We start from the raw sequence: 27,292 nt of genomic DNA, 5'->3' as shown, positions 1-27,292 counted from the left end.
ACCGTGTTTCCCCCAAAATAAGCCCTGGTGTGTCTTTTTGAGCAAACATGAATATAACACCCGGTCTTATTTTTGGGGAAACATGGTATATATTGTTTCACAGTGTTTTATAAGCCCGAAGTGGTTTACAGATTCAGCCTCTTTCCCCCAACAATTGAGGTCCTCATTTTACTGACCTCAGAAGGATGGAAGGCTGAATTATCCTGGAGTGGAGTTTGCAGGAGACCATTAGTTCGCTTAATTGGTTCTCAGAGACTCCTTGCCAAGTTTTGTAGATATCAAACTGGCTGCTCTCCAAGCCAGATAAGGTCTGTGACTGTAAATCCTCCCTTGAAAGACTTTGCTGGATGTGAATGAGCAGAATTCACAGTCAATTAATAAAAGGTTTTTTTGTCGGGACAAGGAGTTTGCTTCACGCTCTCGGGAAGCCTCGGTCAGAACAGGCACATTCATATGTGTTGTTGTCTGCGTGTCACCACAGTCGCAAAGGGCAGATAGCCCCGTTGGTTCAGAATGTCTCTGGATCTTGTTGTGTCCGTGTGCAGTCTATTCAACAATTTCCATAGTTCCCAGCTTTCGTCAGTCCCAGCTGCCGGCTCCTCCATTGGTTCCATCCGGCGTTGGTTCTTTGTAGCTTTCCATAGGTCCTCTCGGCTTTCAAATTCCCTCTCCCTGAAAATCCCTTTGCTTGAGAAGCATGAAGATGCAGGTAGTCCTCGACTTGCAACTGTTCGTTTAGTGACTGTTCAAAGTTACAGCAGCACTGAAAAAAGTGACTTATGACCACTTTTCACACTTACGACCAGTGTCTCGTATGTACAGCATCCCCGTGGTCACAGCATCGGATGCTTGGCAACTGACTCCTATTTATGACGGTCGCAATGTCCCGGGATCACACGCGATCCCCTTTTTGCGACCTTCCGACAAGCAAAGTCAACAAGGAAGCCAGATCCGCTTAACAACCGAGTTGCTAATTTAACGACTGCAGTGATTCATTTAACAAGGAGGCCGTAAAATGGGGCGAACCTCACTCGACAACAGGAGCTGTGGGTCCCATTGTGGACGTAAGTCGAGGACTACCTGTATTCCAGGAAGCTTCCAGACTCAGCCAATCCCTTCTTACGGGATTTAATCTTTTGTGTTTTCATCTTTCTGATCCTATCCGCTTACCTTCGGGGACAGAGCGTGCCCCTTTAAGAAGATCTCATTGCCTCGGATCCTTGAATAGGTGGCTCTCTGAAAGTGAACAAATGGCAGAGCTAGCTGGGGAGTGGATCCAGTTCGCCTGATGGGCCAAGAGGAAGCTGGACCCCTGGAGAAGCCGTACCTGGTGGAACGTCAGTGGTACAAGCCGGGGCTGGTAAAAATGTGGGGAATATGGTATGCTGCTACTGTTGCGGGCCAAAGAGAATTGTGCCTTTAGGTGGGTAGAACAACTGAGCATGAAACGGGAGTGTGGATGAGTGTGAAAGGAGGGTAGAAGGAGAGATAAGGCGGGTTGGAGAGTTGAAACGGGAGAGGACAGAATAGCATATCACAGATGGATTGTATGCGAATTGCCTGGAAATGCAAAGTTACCGTATTGTCTCTGAACCAGGAGCAGGAGGGGGGGGGGGAAGGATGGACACTCTCTACAGGATAGCTGGGTAATTTCAGAAAGTGAACGGATACTGTAATGTCGGACAAGAGAAATAATTAGATGGAGTTTCTCAGTCACCCAGGTCATGGTAGTCCCAAAGTCGCTTTTTCGAGAGGCAACTGGGCTTTGTTTCTTTTTGCTTGAAGAGGTTTCGCTTCTCATCCAAGAAGCTCCTTCGTTCTGACAGAATGGTGAGGAATGGAAGGAGGACTGCAAGGAATATAAATCCTCCCATTCCCCACCATTCAGTCAGAAGGGAAGCAGCTTCTTGGATGAGAAGCGAAACCTCTTCAAGCCAAAACGAAGACAGTCCAGTCGCCTTTCGAAAAAGCACCTTTGAAAATATCTAGGTGGTTTAAATACCTTTATTTTGATTTTTGTAACGTGTGGAGAGGTTGATTTATTTTATTGATTTATTTATCACGTTTTGGAACTGTCTTATCTCCCTCCCGGAGGGACTATGGGTGGTGCACAATGAAATATTAAAAAGGAAAAGCAATATGCAAAAAAAAAAGAGCCAAGGTCTTTAAATAAAAGCATTGTTTAAAAGTAATTGAAAAACGATGGGGGGGAGGGAGGGCTTTCAGGTTAGGGTTTGCCATGCATGCCTACATACATGCATTGATGATCTCTTCAGAATTTCTATAATTTATCCAGAGGGGAATTCACATAGATAAGATAGTAGGGGTAGAAAGGAGGGGAAAGTTTAAATACTTTGCTTTGGATATCTCTAGCTGAGATGGTGCTGTTAGATGGTCCGATCAAAGGGTAGGCAAACATTTTAGGCTTCTGTCATCTCTTGGAATCAGGAGGTGTGTCATTTCAGTTTTAGAACAAAATAGAATAACAGAGTTGGAAGGGACCTTGGAGGTCTTCTAGTCCAACCCCTTAGGCAGGAAACCCTATACCGTTTCAGACAAATGGCTATCCAACACCTTCTTAAAAACCTCCAGTGTTGAAGCATTTACAACTTCTGAAGGCAATTTGTTCCACTGATTAATTGTTCTAATTGTCAGGAAATTTCTCCTCAGTTCTAAGTTGCTTCTCTCCTTGATTAGTTTCCACCCATTGCTTCTTGTTCTCCCCTCAGGTGCCTTGGAGAATAGTTTGACTCCCTCTTCTTTGTGGCAACCCCTGAGATACTGGAACGCTGCTATCATATCTCCCCTAGTTCTTCTTTTCATTAAACTAGACCTACCCAGTTCCTGCAACCGTTCTTCGTATGTTTTAGCCTCCAGTCCCCTAATCCTCTTGGTTGCTCTTCTCTGCACTCTTTCTAGAGTCTCCACATCTTTTTTACATCATGGTAAGCAGCATTCCAAGTGTGGCCTTACCAAGGCCTTATAAAGTGGTATTAACCCTTCACGTGATCTTGATTCTATCCCTCTGTTGATACAGCCTAGGACTGTGTTGGCTTTTTTGGCAGCTGCTGCACACGGCTGGCTCCTATTTAAATGGTTGTCCCCTAGGACTCCCAAGATCCCTCTCACAATTACTACTATTGAGCAAGGTACCATCTATACTGTACCTGTGCATTTGTTTTGTTACCTTTGAAATAATGTCCTGGCCTTACTTCCCTGGAATCCTTCCCCTTGGCATTCAGAAAAGTCACAAAAACCTGTTTTCTCATCAGTTTTGAGGCTGGTTCATCAGTTTGGGGCATTTTAAATTGATCACTTTCTATGGTTCGAGTGAAATTTCCTATCTGGGTTTGAATATGATTCCCTGGCTATCTAGTCATGCCTTTGGACTATAATTGTGTTTGCTTTGCTTTGTTTCTAATTCACTGCTTCCACTTTTAATTGGTGAAAACTCATGAAGTAACTTTGGACTTATTTCCCGTTCTAGCCTACCTCGCGGGGTTATTGCTACGAGTATAAAATGAAGAGAGGTTCTTATGTAGTCCCTTCTAAACTTCTGAAGACAACGGCAAGATGCAAATAAATAGATAAATACTCAATAAAGGAGTTGGAAGGGACGTTGGAGGTCTTCTAGTCCAGCGGTCACTAACTGCTGGTCGGCGAGAAAAATGTGGTGGTCTGCAGAAAAATTATTTGCACTTTTTATATTGCACTAAATCAGGGGTCCTCAAACTACGGCCCCTGTGCCAGATACGTGCAATGAACGTTTGTGTAGCTGCAGAGACTCTCCCCCTTTGGGGTCCTTTTGTGTGGGTCAGAGGGTGGCAGAAATTTTGACTTGGGGTCTGCTTCAGCCTCCTGGTGTGGGGCTTTGGGCAAAGGCTGGAGGGAAGCGCCACTGGTGGCAAAGAGCCGGAGGGCCTTGTGGGACTGCATCATGGCGTGGAACTGGCTGACCATCTCAGCCCACTGAACCTCCAAGTGTCGGTACCTGGCCTTGCACTCCCGCAGGAATTCCCTCTGCTTGGAAAGCCTATGCTCGTAGTCCTCAGTGAGGTGCTTCTGCTGAGCCTCCTTCTCGGTCAGATCCAGTTTGAACTGAGCCAGCTGTTGTGCCAACTCTTTCTCATGGTGGCTGCTTAGCTCCAACAACTGCTTCTTGTTGGGGCCCTAAGGAGCCCGGGCGGACAGGCAAGGAGTGGCAAGTAGAGGCTGGCAAGGTGCTCCTCAACATGAGTGACATTGGGTTGGCCACGCCCACCCAGTCACACGACCACTTGGCATGTCCATCCACCCAGTCATTAGGCAGGTCATATTAGTTGTCCAAGGGATTTAAAATTATGAATTAGTGGTCCCTGAAGTCTGAAAAGTTGGTGGCCCCTGCTCTAGTCCAAGCCCTGCCCCAGCAGAAGACTTGGATGGAACACCGCAAAGTTAGAACCTGCAACCCACTGCTGCTTATTTACTTATTTTAACATTTCCCGATTAAGCATCTTCAGCCATGAGACATTTTCTGGGTGTTTATGCTGGTCTTGTTGTATTCAGGTCTTTTCCCATGTAAGATTGAGATTGTCTTGGCAACGTTTCAGCGAGGTCTCACTCGCCATTCAGGCTAGTGTTTTGGGCTTAAAGCATGGTCAGAGCTGGCGTCTTTCTATAAATCTTGGTGGGGGTGTGTGGAGTGCTGGCTTTGTTTCAGTAAGTGGATTGATTGGATGTGTGGTTGTATCATGATTGGCTGATTGGTGCTGGCTTTGTGTCTGTTGTTGTTTCGTGTTGTAACAGCCTGAGTAGTGGGTGGGGCTCGTTTGTTGACTAGGGCTGGTTTCCAGATGTCTGGTAGACGGGAGGTATCATCATGTTTATTCATGTTTTGGGGGTGTTTCTCTATTTCGAGAATAATTATTCTCTTGTTGAAGTGTTCAGTTTTGGAGATTAATTTGGTTCCTTCAAAATTAATTTCATGTCCTGTTGCTTTAAGATACTGGAAAAAGGAGGAAGTTTTTTCTTTTTTTCTTACTGCATTCTTGTGTTGTGCGATGCGTGCATTTATTCTCCTGTTCGTTTGTCCTATGTATGTTGCAGGGCAGATTTTGCATGGTATTTCGTAGACTCCTTGGTTTTCTAGCTGGATCTTGTCTTTGGGGTTTCTTATGATGTTGGCTATTTTTTGATCAGTGTTGAAGGAAGTCTTGATATTGTGCGTGTGGAGAATTTTGCTGATTTTATCTGTGGTGCCTTTGATGTAAGGGAGGAGGGCGATGCCGTTGTCCTGTTCTGTGTCTCAGTTTTTAGGGGGAGTCTCCCTTTGGATTAGGTTGGTAATTGTTTTTCTTTGGAATCCGTTGGAGATTAATACGTTTGTGAGAGTGTGTAATTCAGTTTTCAGGTGGTCTTTGTCGGGGTAGGCGTTTGATTCTGGAGATATGAGGGTCTTGGCTACGAAGTTGATCTGTGCAGGGTGGTGTTGGGATTGTGGGTTTAAGTAGCAGTTGGTGTGTATTTTTTTTCTGGTAAATGGTGTGCCCTAGGGATCCATTGGGTTTTTTGTAGATTAGGACGTCCAGAAAGAGAAGTTGGTTGTTAGCTTCTATTTCCGTAGTAAATTGTATTTTGGGGTGTAGGCTGTTGAGATGTGTGAGGAAGTTGTCCAGTTTTTCCTTCCCGTGTGGCCAAATTTCGAAAGTGTCATCTACATATCTAAGCCAGAGTTTGGGTTTGTGTTCAGATTTATGTAAGGCATTGGTTTCAAAATGTTCTATGTATAGATTTGCGATGACAGGTGAGAGGGGTGATCCCATGGGTGCTCCTTCTATCTGTTTATATCTTTGTCCATTGTGGATGAAGTATGTGTTAGTTAGGCAGTGGTTGGTCAGGTCCAGGATGTGTTTAGGGGGGTTGTGTTTGTTCTGGATAGCTGTCAAGGCTTCTTTAATAGGCACTTGGGTGAAGAGGGATATGTCATCGAAGCTCACGAGTAGGACGCTGGGTTGTAGGTTATGTTTCTTTACTGTTTCTATGAAGTGGAGTGAGTTTTGTACGTGTGAGGTGATGGATTTTGCGTAGGGTTGGAGTTGTTTCGTGAGGAATTTGGCAAGATTCTGTAGAGGTGAGCCTATGGAGCCGACTATGGGTCTGAGTGGTGTTCCTTCTTTGTGTATCTTGGGGAGGCCATAGAGCTTGGGGCATCTGGATGATTTCTCTCTGGGGATGATTCTTTGCTGGATCTCTTCACTGATGGGAGAGGCTTTTATTTTGGATTTGGTGTTTTTTTCCAGATAGGTGGTGGGGTCTGTGTTTAGAGGTTTGTAAGTAGGTTGGATAGTTAGACTTGGTAGTCAGATGTGTTCATTACCACTGTGGCATTGCCTTTGTCTGCTGGGAGAATGATTATGTTGTCTTTCCTCAAGTTGGTGAGTGCTTTTTGTTCTTCTTTCTGTAAGTTGCTTCTGGGTGGATTGCTGGAGCAGAGGACGTTGGTGACTTCAAGTCTGATTTTATTTGCTTCATCTGGGTTGATTTTGGTTAGGGTAGCTTCAACTCCGCATATGATGTTTTCAGTAGGGATGTGTTTGGGGGTGAATGCAAAGTTGAATCCTTTGGAAAGGACATTGGTTTCAGTTGTGGTGAGGGTCCTGCCTGATATGTTATGTACTGTTTGTTTCATGAGTTGCTGTGGAGGAGGGTTGGGCTTCTGGTGTTTTTCTAGTCTGTGGAGTTTGTTGGTGTGTGAGCACCACAGATAAAATCAGCAAAATTCTCCACAAACACAATATCATGACAGCCTTCGGCACTGACCAAAAAATAGCCAACATCTTAAGAAACCCCAAAGACAAGATCCAGGTAGAAAACCAAGGAGTCTACGAAATACCATGCAAAATCTGCCAGCCACATATATTGGACAAACTAATAGGAGAATAAATGCACGCATCGCGGAACACAATAACGCAGTCAGAAAAGAAGAAAAAACTTCTTCCCTCTTCCAGCACCTTAAAGCAACAGGACATGAAATTGATTTTGAAAGAACCAAATTAATCTCCAAAACAGAACACTTCAACAAGAGAATAATTATGGAAGCTATGGAAATAGAGAAACACCCCCACAACATGAATAAACGTGACGATTCCTCCCGCCTACCAGACATCTGGAAACCAGCCCTAGTCAACAAACGAGCCCCCCACCACCACCCAGGTACACACACACACACACACACACACACACACACACACCTTTCCATATTTTGGCCATAAAAATTAAGTCAGTGCAATTGGGAGTTGCAACTGTTCAACCAGCAAAGTAAGCAATCAATTTAAAATGTCACAGCCCAATGGAAAAAAAAAATAACCTATATATTTTGACTCGGTGCTCCAAAGAATGCAGAATTTATGTTAGCCCCATGTTACACATGTCTCCGTGAGATATGGCTGAGACGGTGGGCTTCTCAGCAGTTGCATGTTTTGAAATCAAGGAATTGTTATCACCTGCTGGATGAACATTGCAAGAGCCTGGTGAGAGTTCCACCCCTGTGAATGAGATCTATTTTAATCTTAGGACTACTAAGAACTGGCTAGAACAGTTACCCTAAAGGAAAATAAATTTAAGATGATAACTCCCATAAAGGAAGAATAAAATATATAGACGTAGACATACATCTTTCACAGTGCCCAGCTTCCTCTCTGAATCATCCTATGGTTGCCAAATCTACATTGAACCAGGTTTGGGAGATTTCCCCAGTCCCTTGCCTAAACATGCACAAGTGACATATTTTTGTTTGTATATGCATAGCCAAGAAATTAAAAAGGCACTTGGTCATCCAACCGGTCAGTCCTAGAGGAGATCAACCATGACTGCTCTTTAGAAGGCCAGATCCTGAAGAGGAAACTCAAATGCTTTGGCCACCTAATGAGAAGAGTCTCATGCTGGGAAAGACGGAGGGCAAAAGAAGAAGGGGACGGCAGAGAAGGAGGTGGCTGGATGGAGTCACCGAAGCAGAAGGCGTGAGCTTAAATGGACTCCAGAGGATGGTGGAGGACAGGAAGGCCCGGAGGAACATTGTCCATGGGGGTCACGATGGGTCGGACACGACTTCGCAACTAACAACAGCAACAACAATATGCATAGCTGGAAAACAGAAATTAGATAAACCCAGCAACAATAAAACGGACAGAAGAATGTAAAGTGTTTAATGTAGCATTACATCAAAGCATCTATTACAAAGGCATCCCGTTTATAAAACTGAGCCCTCAAGTGTTTCACTCACCATTGACTTTCAGACAAATAAATCCATATCAAGGATTGAAGCATATAACTACATGCACGTGCTCCTTTACACGCACACTCACTCATGCGCATGAGTGCATCACATTTATCTTCATCCCTTCAGCAAAAATTAAGAAAACAAAGAGTTTTGGAAATAGGTTGGGGACAAGGAAATGTTAGCTGCATTGGGAAGGGAAGAGAAAGTGAGGTATGAAACTGGTTGATGGTGCAGCAAAAGGAAGAGGTCATAGGAGAAGGGAAGGAAGAAGAAGTGGAGGGGAAAGACGGGAGGAGAAGGAGTGAGGGGAGGGAAAGGATATGAATCATGTTAAAGGTATAGAATAGGTACCTAGGTCTGTAGTAGCAACTGTTAGAGGGACATTGGAGTCCTAGTGGACGATCACTTAAACATGAGCCAGCCATGTGCGGCAGCAGCCAAAAAAGCCAATGCAATCTTTGGTTGCATAAACAGAGGGACAGAATCAAGATCACATGAAGGGTTAATACCACTTTATAATGCCTTGGGAAGGCCACACTTAGAATCCTGCATCCAGTTTTGGTCGCCACGATGTAGAAAAGATGTTGAGACTCTAGAAAGAGTGCAGAGAAGAGCAACAAAGAGGATTAGGGGACTGGGGGCTAAAACATACGAAGAACGGTCTCAGGAATTGGGTATGTCCAGTTTAAATGAAAAGAAGGACTAGGGATGACATGATAGCAGCGTTCCGTTATCTCAGGGGTTGCCACAAAGACGAGGGCAGGACAAGAAGCAATGGGTGGAAACTAACCAAGGAGAGAAGCAACTTAGAACTAAGGAGAAATTTCCTGACAGAACAATTAGCCAGTGGAACAACTTGCCTCCAGACGTTGTTAAAAGCTCCAAACTAGAACTTTTTAAGAAGAGATTGGACAACCATTTGTCTGACATGATATAGGGCTGCGATGGCGAACCTATGGCACCCGTGCCACAGGTGGCACACGGAGCCATTTCTGAGGGCATGCGAGGCCTTGCCCTGTCAGCTTGATTTTTGGCAATTTTCTGAAGCCTCCAGAGGGCGAAAAACCACCCAACGCGCAAACCGGAAGCTCGGGAACAGACTTCTAGTTTGTCCGTTGGGCCGTTTTTCGCCCTCTGGAGGCTTCAGGGAAACCACCTGAAGCCTGGGGAGGGCGAAAAATGGTCCAACGGCCAATCCGGAAGTCCGCTCCTAAACTTCCAGTTTGCATATTTGGCTGTTTTTCGCCCTCCCCAGGCTTTTAGAAAGCCTCTGGAGCCTGGGGAAAATGAAAAATGGAGCTACTGGGCCCACCAGAAGTCAGATAATGGACCGTTTCTTGGCCTCGAGGGGGGGCAGGGGAGGCCGTTTTCATCCTCCTCAGGCTCCTAGAATGCCGTGCGCGGGGGTGGGGGGCATTAAATTACGGGAGTGGGCAGCAGCTTGGGTGAAGGGATCTGAGGGGAGAGTCGCCTGCAACTATTGGTAGCTCCTGCTTATTCTCTTTCTTTCTTTCTTTTTAACAAGTTTTCCGAGAATCTAGATTAGTGTAAGATGCTCATCTAATAGCGGGAAAGTGGGCGGGGTGGATTCTTGTCTTCCTACGAAATGTTGTCTGCAAAATAAATATATTCTTTCCAACAGTGGTTGGTATTTTCGGAAGACTTTATGCGCTGTGATTTCATGAAAACCTGTAAACGATTTTTTTTTGGGGGGGGGGTGACAATAATTTTAGTCTTGTTAAGATTCTTAGCTTTCCGTACCCCCATCCCCCCCCCCTCACAGCCTGGGGAACATTAAACCATTATTTGTTAGCTCTTCACATAAATACCGAGTGAATTATTCCCAAATAAGCACCAATGTAGACTTGATCAATTTGCAAAGTCTCTGCAAGCTGAAACGTGTCCCCCCCCCCCCTTAGTGTACATTTTGGATTGCCTGGTTTCAGAATTTCCTAGACATTTATGGATTTACCACCCTAAATATTTACAGACAGTCCTTGATTTTTGACCATAATTGAGCCTGACAATTACGGCCCGTAAGCGGACCAATCCAATTGTACAACATTTTTGGGAAATGCTTGTTATGTAATCGTTTGCTTTGGGTGGTTTTTAGGATGGCTTTTTTTTTTTTTTTTGCCAAAAACTGGAAGTAAACCCCAGTTTCTGGCAAAAATGTTACAAATGACAGTCATGTGACCATGGGATGCTGCAAACTGCCAGAAATGGGGGGGGGGAGGGAGTGTGCAATCATGTGACTAGGTGGGGGCATTGGAAGTTCGGAACTGGTCCTAAATCCCTTTTGGAGGGTCAGTCATAACTTCAAATGGTCGTGAAACAAAACAGTCATAATCCCAGAAGTGCTTTTTCTCAAGAGGCAACTGGACTTTCTTTGTTTTTCCTCGAACACATTTCGCTTCTCGTCCAAGAAGCTTCTTCAGTTCTGAGTGAATGGTGGGGAATGGAAGGATTTATATTCCTTGCAGGCCTCTGGTCGTTAGCGCTGCTTCTGAGAGTCACTGAGGCCACTTGGAGGTTTGTCTGTGCCCTTGGGGTCACCTGAATAGTACAAATGGGCGTGGGATCTTTTTAGAACTGCTGAAAGAATTGTATTGTAGACAGGAGACAAGTGGTGTCGTATTCCCCCCCCCCCCACCTCCTGTTGAGAGAAGGCTGTTCAATAAATCCCTCCATTCTGTACCATTCAATCAGAACGAAAGAAGCTTCTTGGATGAGAAGCGAAACCTCTTCAGGCAAAAACAAAGAAAGCCCAGTTACCTCTTGAAAAAGCACCTTTGGGACAACCATGACCTGGATCACTGAGAATCTCGTAAGTCGTAAGTCAGGGACTACCTGTTATTTGGAAGATTTACCATTAGGACTGTGATGGCGAACCTGTGATGGGTTGCCCCAAAGAAGAGGCAGTCAAACTATTCCCCAAGGCACCTGAGGGTAGAACAAGAAGCAATGGGTGGAAACTAATCAAGGAGTGAAGCAACTTAGAACTGAGGAGAAATTTCCTGACAGTGAGAACAATGAATCAGTGGAACAGAAGTTGCCTCCAGAACTTGTGAATGCCCCAACACTGGAAGTCTTTAAGAAAATGTTGGATAGCCATTTGTCTGAAATGGTATAGGGTTTCCTGCGTAGGCAGGGGGTTGGACTAGAAGGCCTCCAAGGTCCCTTCCAACTCTGCTATTGTATCATATTGTATTGTATTGAACCTATGGCACACATGCCGCAGGTGGCAAGCAGAGCCCTCTGTGGGCATGCGAGCCCTTGCCCCAGCTCAGCTCCACAGCACATGCGCATGCGCCTCCCTCCAGCCAGCTGATTTTCGGGTCTCTACCTTGCATGCGTGGGTGCGGGAGACAAAAAAGTTAAGCCATCACTGCATTAGGGTCTGAGAAGCACCTAGCCGTCAGTTACCACTATTGGAAATGACTGCTTGCTTAATTTATAATCAATACTCCGAATATGACAAACGCTGACGGGCAGTTTTGTGCAATCAGCTGAATGTTCTTTTCCACTTAGTTGCCGATTTCGCTTGCGTGAATTGGAGTTTGATCCAAAGAAATGGAGCTCTTGGGTGGCAAACGTTCATACTGATTAGTAATTCCTCAGAAGTCGACAGCTTGACACGGAGTTGGTTTCTTTGATCTTACTTCTTTGCAGCCTGCTTGATAAAAGAAGCCGATAACACCTTATTCTCTTCCCTAGACTGGGTTATATTAAGATAAGCAATTAAAGTAGCATTAAAAACAACAACACGGCTTTATGCAACAGTTGATGAACTGGCCCCCACCACAGCATGCAATCCATCTTTTGACTTTCAAATGTCATATTTTGAGTTACCAGCTCTGGTTGATGCAATCATGTTAATAACTGTATTCTTCTTCCGAGATAAACCATCAATCACTATGATTAGTAGATTGCAATTCCCCCCCCCCCACACCGAACCTTTTCAAGTTCAGGGTGGCTGTTTGGAGCTTTGGAAAGTCAAAACACAACTTGTGTTTCCTCAGAGGTGGGTTGTTTTATTGATGCCACAGCCCGCAACCTCACACCAGGCCAGTCAACCTTGAAACGCATTGTTTCAATCCACAGTTCAAATAAACTCCTTGTTCAAGGTTGGAATAAAACTCTCAAGTACTTTTCACATTCTTTTCTGACTGATGCTAGCAAACACGGCCTCCCCACCCGAAGAGCAAAACACACATCCCATTTCATTGACATCCCTATTGCTTGGCAAACAAAGGTCCTGTTGTTGTCGTTCGTGAAGTCGTGTCTAATTCTGGACCACAGCATGACAGTCTCCCCATCCTCCACTACCTGTTCTGACTGAGGCTTCCCAAGAGCTTGAAGCAAACTCCTTGTACCGATAAAAGCCCCTTTTATTAATTTGCTGTGAATTCTGCTCATTCCCATCCAGCAAAGTCTTTCAAGGGAGGATTTACAGTCACAGACCTTATCTGGCTTGGAGAGCTGCCAGGCCGATATCTGCAGAACTTGGCAAGGAGTATCGAACTAATTAAGCGAACTCATTGTCTCCTGCAAACTCCACTCCCCTTTTGCTCCTCTTTTATTTCCTCTGGGAGGGGCCATTCATCATCCACCTGTGGCCTTACTCCCAAGTTGACCCCTGTTCTTTAGCTGTTCCCTTCGCCTGGCAACTCTGCGCATGCGCACACTGGGAACAGGCTCCAGCTGTTCGTCTGCCTCACTGATGTCTGACTCTGAAGGCAGCTGATAACTGTCAGACGGCCCTGGCCCCCTCTCTGCCTCTGATGCAGGTCCCTTCCAACTCTGTTAATCTGTTAAATCAGTGCTAGAAGGGAGTGGGGTCTTGCTGCCTTTTTCTATGTTAGTGGCTTGCCCTGCCATTTGGGTCTTCCACGGACATTGTTCTGATTCATGCGATGCTCCAGGTCAGTTTTGTTCGTAGAGGTTCCTCATTTGGGCCCCACGTTGGGAACTATTGGTATAGAGCAGGGGTGTCCAAACTTGGGAACTTTAAGACTTGTGGACTTCAACTCCCAGAATTCCCCAGCCAGCATGGCTGGCTGGGGAATTCTGGGAGTTGAAGTCCACAAGTCTTAAAGTTCTCAAGTTTGGACACCCCTGGTATAGAGTCTCTTGCTTAAGCAAGGGATTGGACTAGAAGACATCCCAACATCCCTTCCCACCCTGTTATTCTTTAATTTTATTACCATATTTTTCGGAATATAAGATGCACCTTCCCCCCCCCAAAAAAGAGGGTGAAAATCTGGGTGCTTCTTACATACTGAATACAGCATTTTTGGGCTCCCAAAACCCCACCCCCTTCACAAAAATGGACGTCCAGAGGGTTTGGGAGGCTCGTTTCCCCTCCCTCCCCCCAGCCCCCAGGAACACTCTACAAGCCTCCTAAAGGCTATGCATGGCCTTTTTTGGCAAAAAATGGGCCCGTTTTTGCCCCTCCCAGCCCCCAGTAGCACTTTGCAGTTTTTATCAAACTCTCTGCATGCCCGGTTTTTCACAAAAAATGAGGTGTGCAGAGGTCTGCAGAGTTGAATTTTTTTTTTTTAATTTACCTCTTCAAAATTTTGGGTATCGTCTTATACTCCGAAAAATACGGTACGTTTACACTTCATTTTTCCATTTTTATTGTTGTGAGCCTCCTAGACCAGCCCCCCGTCAGATAAGCAGGAAATCAAAACTAATACAAAAATTGTTGTCCGTTGAATGAAGACCCCAAACAAAGTCTCAAAGCCAGCCTGCCTCTTGAGTTTGTCACTTGATCCTCTGCGCATGTTTGCTTCGCGGCACTAGCCATTCCAAAGAGCTGAAGTCAAATCCTATTATGAAACTGGTGTTGATTTAAGGACTCAGGGCCATCTGGTAGTGAGATCACGAGTGGCAATGCTAAATATACCCCACTTTGTTCCTAAGTATTGAGAAATCTTTCATACCAGTCTTAAGTGTTCTTATAAGTTGGTGAAGAAAATGCTCCTGGCAATGCTCATTCTGGGATAAATCCCAAATTCTACAAAAAAGTTTTTCCCTGAAAGCCCTACTGCTCAGATTCCCAGGTTTTTTTTTAACAGTTTATCCTTGAGTTACAACGACAAATGAGCCCAAAATTTCCATTGCTAACCGAAACATGGGTTAAGTGAATTTTGCCTCATTTTATGACCTTTTCTTGCCACAGTTGTTAAGTGAATCACTGCAGTTGATAAGTTAGTAAGCCAGTTGTTATAAAAAGCTAAAGTACCATCAAGTAGAGCTGAACTCCCGGTAACTTCATTTAGCTTGATGTTTTCTTGGCAGCCCTGTGGAAATGGTGCGGCGTTATTGTCTTTTGATCCTTTTTTACTAATTCTCATATCCCCTAAGATTTGCTTGAAGTCCTCCATCCAAATACTAGCCAGTTCTCTCTCCTTTTGTGGGTTCGCTTTCATCCACCTGCTGCTACATGCACCTATGAATGTTTTGGGAAACAGGACAGGCCTGAGAGACAGGTAGTCTTCAACTTAAGACCCCAATTCAGCCCAGCATTTTTGTTGCTAAGCGAGACAGTTGTTGAATGACTTTTGTCCCATTTTACGACCTTTCCTGTTACCGTTGCTAATTGAATCCCCCCAGTTGTTAAGTTAGTAACACGTTTGTTTAAGTGAATTCTGGCTTCCCCCTTGACTTCGCTTGCCAGAAGGTCGCAAAAGGGGATCCCTTAACCCCTGGGAACACTGCAACCGTCATAAATATGAGTCGGTTGCTAAATCTCTGAATGTTGATCACTATGGGGATGCTGTAAGGTTTGTAAGCGTGAACCATCGTAAATCACTTTTTTCAATGCAACTTTAAACAGTCACTCAATGAATGGTTATAAGTCAAGGAGTCCCTGTATGATCAAGAACTGCTATAACATTGGATTTTAGCCTCTGATAATTTTAGCCCCAGTTAAAAAGATGCTCCTTTAATTCTATGGGCACAAAAGCTGTACAGCCAAACTGCCTTTGAGCACACAGGTGGCACTTGTTGGCAACGCTAAAGCATTATTTTTGGGAAGCTGCAGAAGGCCACAGCGCAATCTGTGCTACCTAATTTCTCAAGGTCACATCTGTGTATCTAATGTATGTTAAGTGCTGCTTTATTTTCCCGCATCGGCAGAAATGATAGGTCTATTTTCTGACACTATCGCACCCTTTTATTAAAAAAAAATAATAATGAAGTGCAACTAAATACAGACACAACATCTATAGTTCTGGGAACAAACATGCTATTCTAAGCCCCAAAGGTGCTTTTTTTTTCCCCAAGAGGCAACTGGACTTTGACTGACATGCCTCTGACAGTGGAACTAATGGCCCCAGGTGGTTGGGGGCTCCCTTCACTGGATGTTTCCAAACAGTGGCTGGATGGCCATTTATCAGGAGTGCTTTAATCTAAACTTGGTTGAATCTTGCTTGGTGATGTAATCTCCCCAGGTGCCTTGTGGTGAGTTCTGTTGCTAATGGGTAGAGGGCTAATCCTATCTTTGTTGGATCTTGGGATTTCAGAGACTCTGTGCCAAGTCTTTCTTTGCACAGCACTGGGTTTGGACAATATTTACATGGCAGCTTTCCAAGCTAGATAAGGTCTGTAGTCATAAATATTCCTTTGAAGGACTGTTTCCCAGGTCTTTGCTGAATGTGAATGAGAGGAATTTACATTTGTTTAATAAAAGGGGTTTTGTCGGGACCAGGAATCTGCTTCCGGCTTTTGGGGGAAGCCTCGGGGAGAACAAATAGTTGCTGTCAGACATGAATGAACACTGGCACAAAAATGTTGTTGTGTGTCACCTTTGACCTAGGCGCCCTAGGTTAACCATCACTGCCCTAGGCATATATTGTCTCTTCAATATATTGAATGGTATATATTGAATACAATCTTAGCAGAATATATCAAGACAAATAAAGAACAGTTGTGGTGGGATATGGATCTGGTCTACAAGATCAATTCAGCATATGCTAGAACCCATAACATTCCAAGGGAGGTACATGTTAAATTTCTTAGGAGGACCACGAGGGATGAGGTGCTAGGCCCAAAGGCCCAAAGGGAGGGACCATTAAAATACCAAGATAAAGAAATTACCATTCTTAAGCAAATTCCGAAAAAAAATAGAGAAAGAAGGAGGAAGTATTCCTCCTTATCAAATAAATTATACAATAAAGGAGTTTGGTTCAGATGGTTATTGCCAGAGGGAATGCTGATTTTCTGGGAGGAAAACAGAATTAGAATTAACACAGTGGAAGAGGCTGAAGCCGTCACTAAAAAACATTTTTCTCTCCTAGAGGATGAAAATAAGGGAGGTGGTGAAAAATGCAGCAATGTACAGGATATGGGGGAGGGGGGGCGTGGCTCCATCTGGAGACAGGGAGGAGGGAGCAATATCGAAAAGGCTCAGACCACAAAAATAAATGTATTTGAAATATTAGTGTAATTGTTGATATACTAGAAAGTGACAAAGAACGAGATGATTGAACACATGATTGATATAATGTAAGAATTCTGTTTATGCTTATCTTTTATACGTTGTTTTCAAATTGAAAAAACTGTGAGATTTGGAGGGATTTCTACCACTAGCACGGGAGCCGCCAAAATTTTCTATGTACCTTTGTACCATTTCCCCATAAATGTTTTAAAAAACCAATAAAATCTTTAATATAATATATTGAATGGTGGAAAGTAAAACAAATGGCTCTCCACACTAAGGACCTCACATTAAGAGTCTTTGTTCCGTAAAGCAATCCGCATTCCTGGAATCGCTCCTTTGAGCTTGTTGCCTGCGTAAAGTGGCTGACACAACGCACCCATGACTTTAAAAGCACCGTTTTCATTTGTCTGACTTTGCTCGTCTTTCTTGGCTTTTATGCAGTGGAAGAATCGGACATCATTGATCTCGAGAAACGCTATTGGCTCCTGAAAGCTCAATCGAGAACGGGCCGTTTTGATCTGGAAACGTTTGGCCTCCTGGTTTCCCCTCCGATCCATCCATCCCTGAGCGAAGGTATGTAAATTTCGTTGAGGAGCTCCCTCTTCTTGGTTTTCTTCCAATACAAATAGTCCTCGACATACAGTACAACCACAATGGAGGCCAAAATGTCTTTTGCGAAGTGAGAAAGTTGTTAAGTGAGTTTTGACCCCATTTCACAACCTGCCTTAGAAAATTTTAGAATAACTTTAGTGTCACTTTGACAGTAATTGGCGTACATTAAAATGAAATTTCATGGCTTACAATGAAAAGTGCCACCACCTCCAGTATGCACTACATAAACACGACATAATGAATGAATACAAAATAATGCATATAGCCACTTATTTTATATGACCCAGTGAAACAACACAGTCTAGTTCGGATGTATACATGTACATGGCAAGAAAAACTACCGTATTTTTCGGAGTATAAGATGCAACAAGGTTTTGCAACAAGAGGCAAATTTTAAAAAAAGAAGTTTTTGCACTCTGCAAACCTCCCCAAAACAGCCCGTTTTTCGTGAAAACTGCTCCTGGCGGCCGGGGGGAGGGGGAATTGAGCAAAAAACGGCCCATTTTTCACTATTTCCGCCCTCCCTAGGAGCACTCTGGAAGCCTCCTAAAGGCGAGGCACGGCCATTTTGGTGAAGGGGGTGAGGTTTCAGGAGGCCAAAAATCCTGTATTCAGTGTATAAGACGCACCCAGATTTTCAGCCTCTTTTTTGAGGGAAAAAGGTCTTATACTCCGAAAAATACGGTACATGGCAAGAAAAACTAATCTTGAAAGTTTACCAGACGGATGGCGTCGGGCACAAAGCAGTGGTGGGCTGCTGCCGGTTCGGACCGGTTCAGGCTAACTGGTAGTTACAACCACCAACTGGACTCGCTCTGACGCTATCCTGTCTGATATATTTCATTCTCTGGCTCGCTCGCCCCGCCCCTCACAGCCCAGGAGGTTTCCCGCTCTACTCACCACAGCTGCCCAAGAAGCAGGAAATCTCCGTGTGACGGCGTGTGCGCCAGCGAAACAAGAGCGCACACACGCACACTCACATTTTTGGTCCATTTGTCAAACCAGTTGTTAAATCATGTGAAGCCCACCTTTGGAACAAAGCTGCTACAGAATTTTGGTAGTCCTGCTAGAAATACTTGGAAACCTTCTCCCAGAGGGGAGGAACAGTTGTTAAGCGAATCACGGCAGTTGTTCAATTAGTAACCTAGTTGTTAAGTGAATCTGGCTTCCCCGCTGACTTGGCTTGTCAGAAGGTCGCAAAAGGGGATCATAGGACCCCAGGATGCCACAAGCGTCATAAATGTGAGTCAGTTGCCAAGTGTGAAAACGGTCGTAAGTCGCTTTTTTCGGTGCCGTTGTAACTTCGAACGGTCACTACATGAACTGTTGTAAGTCGAGGACTTCCTGTATTTAGTGAAATTGTATACGTTTCACTGCTGGCTTTGGCAGTCCCAATACGCATGCTCCTTAGTCCCACCTCAGAAGCTCTCTCTGTACAGGCAATAAATAGTAAACTTGAAACAACTGCATTAAAAGTTTTCATAAATTCCTAAAGGATTTTAGGACAGTTTGTCCAGTACAAAAGCAAGCAATGAAAAGATTGGTGCTTAAGAGGAGGCAAATCTTGAGCATCTTCCTGTAATCCCTTCTAGATTTGCCTGTTATGAATTCTGGGAATTGTAGTTGTAAAGGTAAAAGTTCCCTTCGCACATATGTGCTAGTCATTCCTGACTCTAGGGGGCGGTGGTCATCTCCGTTTCAAAGCCAAAGAGCCAGCGCTGTCCGAAGACGTCTCCGTGGTCATGTGGCTGGCATGACTAAATGCCGAAGGCACACGGAACGCTGTTCCCTTCCCACCAAAGATGGTCCCTATTTTTCTACTTGCATCTTTAACGTGCTTTCGAACGGCTACGTTAACAGAAGCGGGGACAAGTAACGGGGGCTCACTCTGTTACGCGGCGCTAGGGATTCGAACCTATCTGGAGGCTGTCAAATTGAACACTGTTCTTTTCCCCCTTGGTGAGGATAAAGGAGGCAACCATAACAGAAATAGGCACAAACTGTTTTTAGGGTTAGGGTTGTAACTTTGAATAGTAGATAAATGAATGTAAGTTGAGATTTACTACCTGTAAATCTCAGCTAATGAAACCATGATTTGTCTCCGGCTAGACTTCCCTGGCGCTACCCCCTACGGCGAGGAGGCGGAACCAGTTTGTCCAAGCTGGTACCGCCCCAAGCACCTGATGGAACCAGTTAGGTTCCAGTCGGAGCTTGGGCCACTACCTGTAGCCCTGACCCGCGCTCGGTCAGAGGACCTAGTGGCCGCCTGGAATAGGGCGACGGCTGGGGCCTTGGACCGGGTTGCGCCTTTGCGACCTCTCCTACGGCAGCGACCCACCCGGGCTCCTTGGTATACCGAGGAGCTGAGGGTCATGAAGCGCCAGAGGAGACGTCTAGAGAGCAGGTGGAGGTCCTCACGCTCCGAATCTGACATTGTGCCGCTCTTATTGCGTCTGCGGATAACCGCCCTGCCGCCCTGTTTAGGGTCACCCACTCCCTCTTGGTGCAAGAGACGCGGGGGGCACCCTTACAGGGAAGAGCAGAGGAGTTTGGAGAATATCTGCAGAACAAAGTCGCTCAGATCCGGAGCGGATGGGCCCCCTCCAGTGGTCTGGACGGGCCATCAGCAGTGAGTCTTGTGAGTCCACTCTGGGAGGAGTTTGACTCTGTTGCCCCCGAGGATTTAGACAGGTGGCGTGGAAGGCTGCGACCCACCACATGTTCATTGGACCCGTGTCCCTCCTGGTTGGTACTGGCATCCTGGGAGGTGACACGAGGCTGGCTTCTGGGCCTGGTAAACGCCTCGTTGGGTGAGGGATCCTTACCTACTGTCTTGAAAGAGGCGGTGGTGAGGCCCTTACTCAAGAGGCCTTCACTCGACCCAATGGAGCTAGCTAATTATCATCCAGTCTCCAACCTCCCTTTTTTGGCGAAGGTTGTTGAGAATGTGGTGGCGCAGCAGTTTCCACGTCACCTCGATGAATCCGATTATCTAGACCCACGCCAGTCCGGCTTCCGACCCGGGCACAACACGGAGACAGCCTTGGTCGCGTTGGTTGATGATCTCTGGAGGGCCAGAGATAGAGGTTGTTCCTCTATCCTGGTCCTATTAGACCTCTCAGCGGCTTTTGATACCATCGACCATGGTATCCTTCTGCACCGGCTGGAGGGGATGGGAGTCGGAGGCACCGTGACGGGGGGGCAGAGATCGACCCCGAGGCCACTCTCTTGTGGGGTGCCGCAGGGGTCGGTTCTCTCGCCCCTTCTGTTCAATGCATATGTGAAGCCGCTGGGCGAGATCATCCGTGGTTTTGGGGTTGAATACCATCTGTACGCTGATGATACACAGCTGTACATTTCAACCCCAAACCACCCCAACGAGGCTGTCACAGTGATGTCCCGGTGTTTGGAAGCCGTCGGGGTCTGGATGGGGGACAACAGACTCAAACTCAACCCCTCCAAGACTGAGTGGCTGTGGCTTCCGGCACCTCGGTTCAGCCAGCTGACCCCATCGCTGGCCATAGAGGACGAGCTACTGCCCCCTGTGGAACGGGCGCGCAATTTGGGCGTCCTCCTAGATGCCCGGCTGTCAATGGATGACCATGTGGCAGCCGTGGCTAGGGGGGCGTTCCACCAGGTTCACCTGGTGCGCCAATTGCGCCCCCTACTGGACCGGGATGCCCTACGCACAGTCACTCACGCACTGGTGGCGTCTCGCCTAGACTACTGTAATGCTCTCTACATGGGGCTTCCCTTGGGACGCGCCCGGAGACTGCAGCTAGTCCAGAACGCGGCCGCGCGGGTTATCATGGGGAGGTCTAGATACTCCCACGTAACACCGCTCCTGCGCGAGCTGCACTGGCTACCTGTGGTTTTTCGGGTGCGTTTCAAGGTCCTGATTACTATCTTTAAAGCGCTCCATGGCACAGGACCTAGTTATTTGCGGGATCGCATCCTCCCACATACATCCCTGCGGCCAATCCGCTCTCACAGGGAGGGCCTTCACCAGGTGCCGTCCACTAGGCAATGCCAACGGGCGGCGCCAAGGAGTAGAGCCTTCTCTGTGATGGGCCCAACCCTCTGGAATGACCTCCCCCCCGACATTAGAACCACCTTGGACTTCCGCTCCTTCCGACAAAAATTGAAGACTCACCTGTTCCGATTAGCTGGCCTGGCATAATTAATTATAAATGTTACAACTATGAACTCTTGGAAGCATACTCTCAACTGGTTATTTTAAGGGTAATGTTTTAATGTTTTAATTTTAATCGATTTTAGGGCTTTTAGAGCCATATTTATTCTTCTGTACAGTACTTTTAATTTTAACCTCCTCCACATATATACGTATATTTATAGTTGTATTTATATTTGTATCTTATCTGTTATTTGTTGTATGGACTGTACACCGCCCCGAGTCCCTTTTTGGGAGAGGGGGTGGTTTAGAAATGCGAAGAATGAATAAATAAATAAATAAATGATTTGATTGAACAATTGCGCGCTCTCTGTAACCGAAACAAACTCACCCTGCTGCTTTGGGACCCTTTGCAGGCCTGTTTAACGCCTTTGATGAAAACCGCGACAATCACATCGACTTCAAGGAAATCTCGTGCGGACTCTCGGCTTGCTGCAGGGGGCCACTGGCAGAACGGCAGAAGTGTGAGTATGGCTAGGAGGCTCCCCTTCAGGTATTACAGTTGCTCCCAGGTTCCGCTTAGGATCCCTCACTCACACCGTTTCAGCCCTGGAAAATAGCCACACAGATCACTTTCACGCATACCCAGCAGGGGTGGGTTTTTGCTGGCATTACTGCCGGCTCCGTGCATGCGTAATTTTGTGCATGCGCAATTGCCCGTAAATAGAACATTTAAAAAGGTTGAAAAAAAGATGTTGCGGCAGTGGTGGGTTCCGGATCCCGTTCCAACCGGGCCTGGCGGTGTCCACATGGATGTGCGCAGCACACGTGCATGCATCTTAACACTTCCATGAGCCTCCGTGACGCTCCAGCTGCTCAGCGGAGCATTGCACAGGCGCTCTATGCACCATGCGCAGAAGCGCAGAAGACTTAAAAGACCGGTAAGGCGCTCGGGCAGGCGGGTGGGCCCTCCGGAGCACCGTACTGGAACTCCAGTGCTCTGGGCTGGCTCCGGTACGCCCGTACCGGGGCGTACCGCCTGCAACCCACCACTATGTTGTGGCGACCGGGGAACTGGTTTGGGGGCGTGGCGAGAATGCAAACCAGTAGGAACCCACCTCTAATGCACAGAGGCATAACTACTTCTTTAGACTACAGAGATACCCAGGGAATTTAAAATTTACTTTACTGAGAGGTCCTTGGTGCTCTCTGAGCACTGATGGGTTTTTTTGGGGGGGGTTTTGCAGACATTTCATTATCCAAACTAGTAATGTTATCAGTGTTCGAAGAGAGTGGGGGCTTGGTCTTTACTGGTAACTGGTTACGACATGGATCCCCAACCTCCGGGCCGTGGGCCACTACCAGGCCGTGCCTTATTCGGAATTGGGTCACATGCACAACTCAATGTGTGTGAGTGATGGGCCAGCAGGCACTTGCGTGCGCTGCATCCCACCGCTCACACAAGTCGACCTGTGCACATGCACACCGGTTCTACTTGCACACGGACTGTAGGTGTGCCAGCACACCGCTTGTTTGGCCCAGTTCCCCCCTCCACCCCTCCACACCCCCCAAACAGCATAGGTTGGGGACCACCGGGTCATGTTTTCCCCAAAATAAGACAGGGTCTTATTTTCTTTTAACACCCGAAATAAGCCCTTGGTTTTATTTTCGGAGAGGTCTTATTATTTTCGAGGTGCAGGAGGCGGTGAGAATGGTCACCTCATGGCCGCTGCTGTGTTGCAATATTTTGGGGGGAGGGCTTATTTTAGCTCATGCGCTCGAAAGCCTGATTGGGCTTTATATATATATAGATACTAGTCTCCCTTTATTTATTTATCAGCACAAATACAACGTATGTGTATGTATGTATGAATGTATGTATGTATGTATGTATGTATGTATATATATGCTGGTTTTGTTGTATTCAGGTCTTCTCCCGTGTAAGGTACCTTACACGGGAGAAGACCCGAATACAACAAAACCAGCATACCTACACCCGTGAAAATCTACGAAAACAAATATGTATGTATGTATGTATGTATGTATGTATGTATGTATGTATTTGTGTTACAACCCCTGGTATGCCTAAATATGGGAGGAAGGTCACTACTCCCTCTTTCTGTCCTTCGGCTCATCACAGAAGACCATGCAGGCAGAAAACCATATTTTTATTTTTAATGTTGCCTTTTTATATTTGTGTTGTATTTGTACTGATAAATAAATAAAGGGAGACTAGTATAGATCTATTTCGAGCTAATTAGCTCTCATCAGCTAGCCATACCCTTACTGGGATTTGAACCTGGGCTGTACATATCTTAGGCAGGAGTCTTAGCCACTAAGCCACGGGCTCTCTTCCTTATCAGTTGAGCCAGGGAAATGGGTATGTATTTGTGTTACAACTCCTGGTATGCCTAAATATGGGAGGAAGGTCACTATATATATATGTATGTGTGTGTGTGTGTGTGTTTGTGTTACAAACACACACACACACACACACACACACACACACACACACACACACACACACACACACACACACACACACACACACACACACACACACACACATATATATATATATATATATATATATATATATATATATATATATATATATATATATCCCTGTTCTAGTCCAACCCTCTGTCAAGGCATGAGCCCAGCTAAATTTATCCAATTTATTTTTGCAATCCTCCAGTAACGGAGCACGCACAAGCCCAGGAGGCAAGCTATTCCATTGATTAATTGTTCTCACTGGCAAAAAATAATAATAATTCTCCTTATTTCTATGCAGCAAATTTTCCCAATGCCGGTGCTTACGGGATTACAGCAGAACCTTTGAGAGGCATGCTGGAGCACATGTATTTTGGGAAACCAACTCTCAAATATAAGACGAGTGGAATTTATGGATGGGTTCCGAGCTTGTCTTAACTCCTTCTGTGATTTTATTGCTTTTATGACCTGGAAATATCAAAGTATCTGTGTGGCACACACAAATGCCGACACAAACATGTGTTATACTCCCCCCCTCCCCCAAGAGGTTGACATTTCCTGCTTTTTCCTCCTCGGTACGTAGAATAGTGTTTTTCGACTTCAACAACTTTACGCTGAGGGGACTTCAACTCCCAGAATTCTCCAGCCAGCATGCATACTGGGAGCAAACTGGCTGGGGAATTCTGGGAGTTGTAGTCCACTTATCTCAACGTTGTTTAGGTTGCGAAACACAGTGATGTAGAGATGGATCAGTCTTGGCTCTATAGGGATAATATGTAAAAACAGAGCTATGTTTATTACCTGCACATTTTTCCTCCTTTTTTTTTTAGGAAAAAAAAGAAGTTTCTGATATCTGCCTTCCTAATCTGCATTTTTAAAGGCTTCTGTGTGTCCATTCCCCCCTTTATTATTATTCTTTCCTTTATTGGGGCATGCACATATTAAGGAAATATAACCTCCCAAATGATGGTTTTGGAATGAGGGCTTTTAAAAGCTAATTCCTGATCATCTTCCAGGTCTATTAATTCAATATATTATTGTGAGTTACTCTCATTTGATGTCAATTACAATCAATTTTTCTGGAAGAGGTTGTTTGGTTCATTGGTAGTCGATAAACGCTCCCCCCTTTTTGGCGGGGAGGGAGCTGGATTTTAATTTCTCTTTAATAAAATATTCATAAGCGCAAATAGTTAGCTCTGTTTACGGCATTGACATTTGTGTCTAGGTGAATGGAGTATGTGGAGAGCCTGTGTGCTGCAAATGCCAATATTTGCTCTTTGGAAAAAAGAAGAGTAAACAGATTATATCGTTTATTGCATCTCTGGTGCTGGTGTATTTTGGTCCCTTTGCTCTTGGAAATAGATTTCCTCCCTCTAATGGAGGCCCACTATTCAGAAAAGTCTCTTGTGACTCCTTTTAACTATGCCCTGTTTGCAGCTAATTCCCTCCCACAAATTTTCCAGTGTCTGCACTAAGCTCTAGATAGCATCCCTAACACTCCCTTCTTCTATTTTCCCTATAATAACAACATCGCAGCTTCATCTCTAGGTGGCTGGGCTGAGCGAGAGGGATTGGCCCAAAGTTACCCAGCAGCTTTCAAGCCTAAGGCAGGACGAGAACTCACCGTTTCCTGGTGAATAGCCCCAAAATCACCCAATGAGTTTCATGCCTAAAGCGGGATTAGAACTCAGGGTCTCCTGGTGATTGGCCCCAAATCACCCAATGAGTTTCATGCCTAAGGCGGGACTAGAACTCACCGTCTCCTGGTGATTGGCCCAAAGTTACCCAGCAGATTTCAAGCCTAAGGCAGGATGAGAACTCACCACCTGGTGATTGGCCCCAAATCACCCAATGAGTTTCATGCCTAAGGCGGGACTAGAACTCACCGTCTCCTGGTGATTGGCCCAAAGTTACCCAGCAGATTTCAAGCCTAAGGCAGGACGAGAACTCACCACCTGGTGATTGGCCCCAAATCACCCAATGAGTTTCATGCCTAAGGCGGGACTAGAACTCACCGTCTCCTGGTGATTGGCCCAAAGTTACCCAGCAGCTTTCAAGCCTAAGGCAGAACTAGAACTTACCATCACTAGGTGTAAGCTCCAAATGACCCAATGATTTATATATATATATATATATTATAAAAAGATCTGCTTTTTAAAATGTAGGGTTTCTTCACAGCAGTTCATCATCCTGTTAAAAGCATACTTTAAAAAAAAAGAATTAAGTTAAAAATAGCAGCCTAGAAATGAAAATGATGTAGAGAAATAGTAAAATCTCAAGATGACTATTATCGTGGTTCATTGCAGACTCAGCCAGATGAATAAAAATAAAATAAACAAACAAATAAATAAAAGAAGCAGTTTATTTATTTATTATTTATTTATTTATTTATTTGAACTTGTTAGTCGCCCCCTCTCCCCACAGGGACTCGGGGCGACGTACAAAAGCGACAATCAAAACAGTATCATATAGAGGAGGTAAAAATAAATAAATAAATTACAGTGCTTAGAAAAAGTTAAAACCCCAATAACATTAAAATTTAAAAACTAAAATTGACAGTTAAAAAATGACCAAGGGGTGGAGAAGCTGTAGAGTTAAGCCAGGCCGGCTAGTCGAAACAGGTAGGTCTTCAGTTTCATACGGAAGGAGCGGAGGTCGGTTGTTGTCCTAATGTCTGGGGGGAGGTCATTCCAAAGGGTAGGGCCCACCACAGAGAAGGCCCTACTCCTGGGCACCGCCCTCTGACACTCTCTGGAGGACGGCACAGTTGCAAACAAACTGATGATCCCTCATTGTTCCTTAACATTACAATGATCCCTTCAGCCCCCTATTCAATCTTTTTTTCCCCAATGGTCAAATCTTGAAATCACCGTTTCACTTTTTTTCCATTGTCAGCAAAAAATCCATCAAGGGTTTCCAGCCTATTGTAAAAAATATTGCTTTATCCTTGGCCAAAGAGGTCAATTTTTGCCTTCTCTGCTAATTCTGCCCTCTTCCCAATCCATTCCTTCATTATGGGCATTTTCAGCATGTTTTCATCTTTGTGCGTACAAGAATCTTGCTGCAGTTCCCGCATATAAAACTAGTCTTTTGCATCTTTTTAAATCAACTATCCATCAGTTCCAAAAAACACCCCATCCAGTTTTGGTTTCATCTCAGCCTTTAAAATCTTTTTAGTCATCATTAGCTGTTTAGTTCTGTTAGAATAACCATTTCTTTCTCTTTCAGTTTGCTTCAAGGTTTTCGACGTTGATCGAGACGGAGTTTTGTCTAAGGTTGAACTTGAAGAAATGGTCGTGGCCCTTCTAGAAGTTTGGAAAGATAATCGTATTGATAACATACCAGTAAG

General features: G+C 45.3%; 1 protein-coding gene across 9 annotated transcripts in view; it reads left to right on the top strand.

Annotated features, from left to right (window-relative positions):
- USP32 (ubiquitin specific peptidase 32) overlaps positions 1–27,292 on the top strand; it is a 228,881-nt gene that overhangs the window by 118,702 nt on the left and 82,887 nt on the right. For all 9 annotated transcript variants that reach the window (XM_081945370.1, XM_081945367.1, XM_081945371.1 and 6 more), the window contains exons 6-8: positions 17,148–17,279; positions 21,867–21,974; positions 27,172–27,287. In XM_081945370.1, coding sequence (XP_081801496.1) covers positions 17,148–17,279; positions 21,867–21,974; positions 27,172–27,287 — 356 coding nt within the window. The remainder of the gene's footprint in view (positions 1–17,147; positions 17,280–21,866; positions 21,975–27,171; positions 27,288–27,292) is intronic.

This window comes from Natrix helvetica (assembly GCF_964273705.1).
Source record: "Natrix helvetica genome assembly, chromosome: 2".
NCBI classification, from domain to species: Eukaryota; Metazoa; Chordata; class Lepidosauria; order Squamata; family Natricidae; genus Natrix; species Natrix helvetica.
Note: the sequence above shows the minus strand (reverse complement) of the source record. Positions and strands in the feature narration are given on the sequence as shown.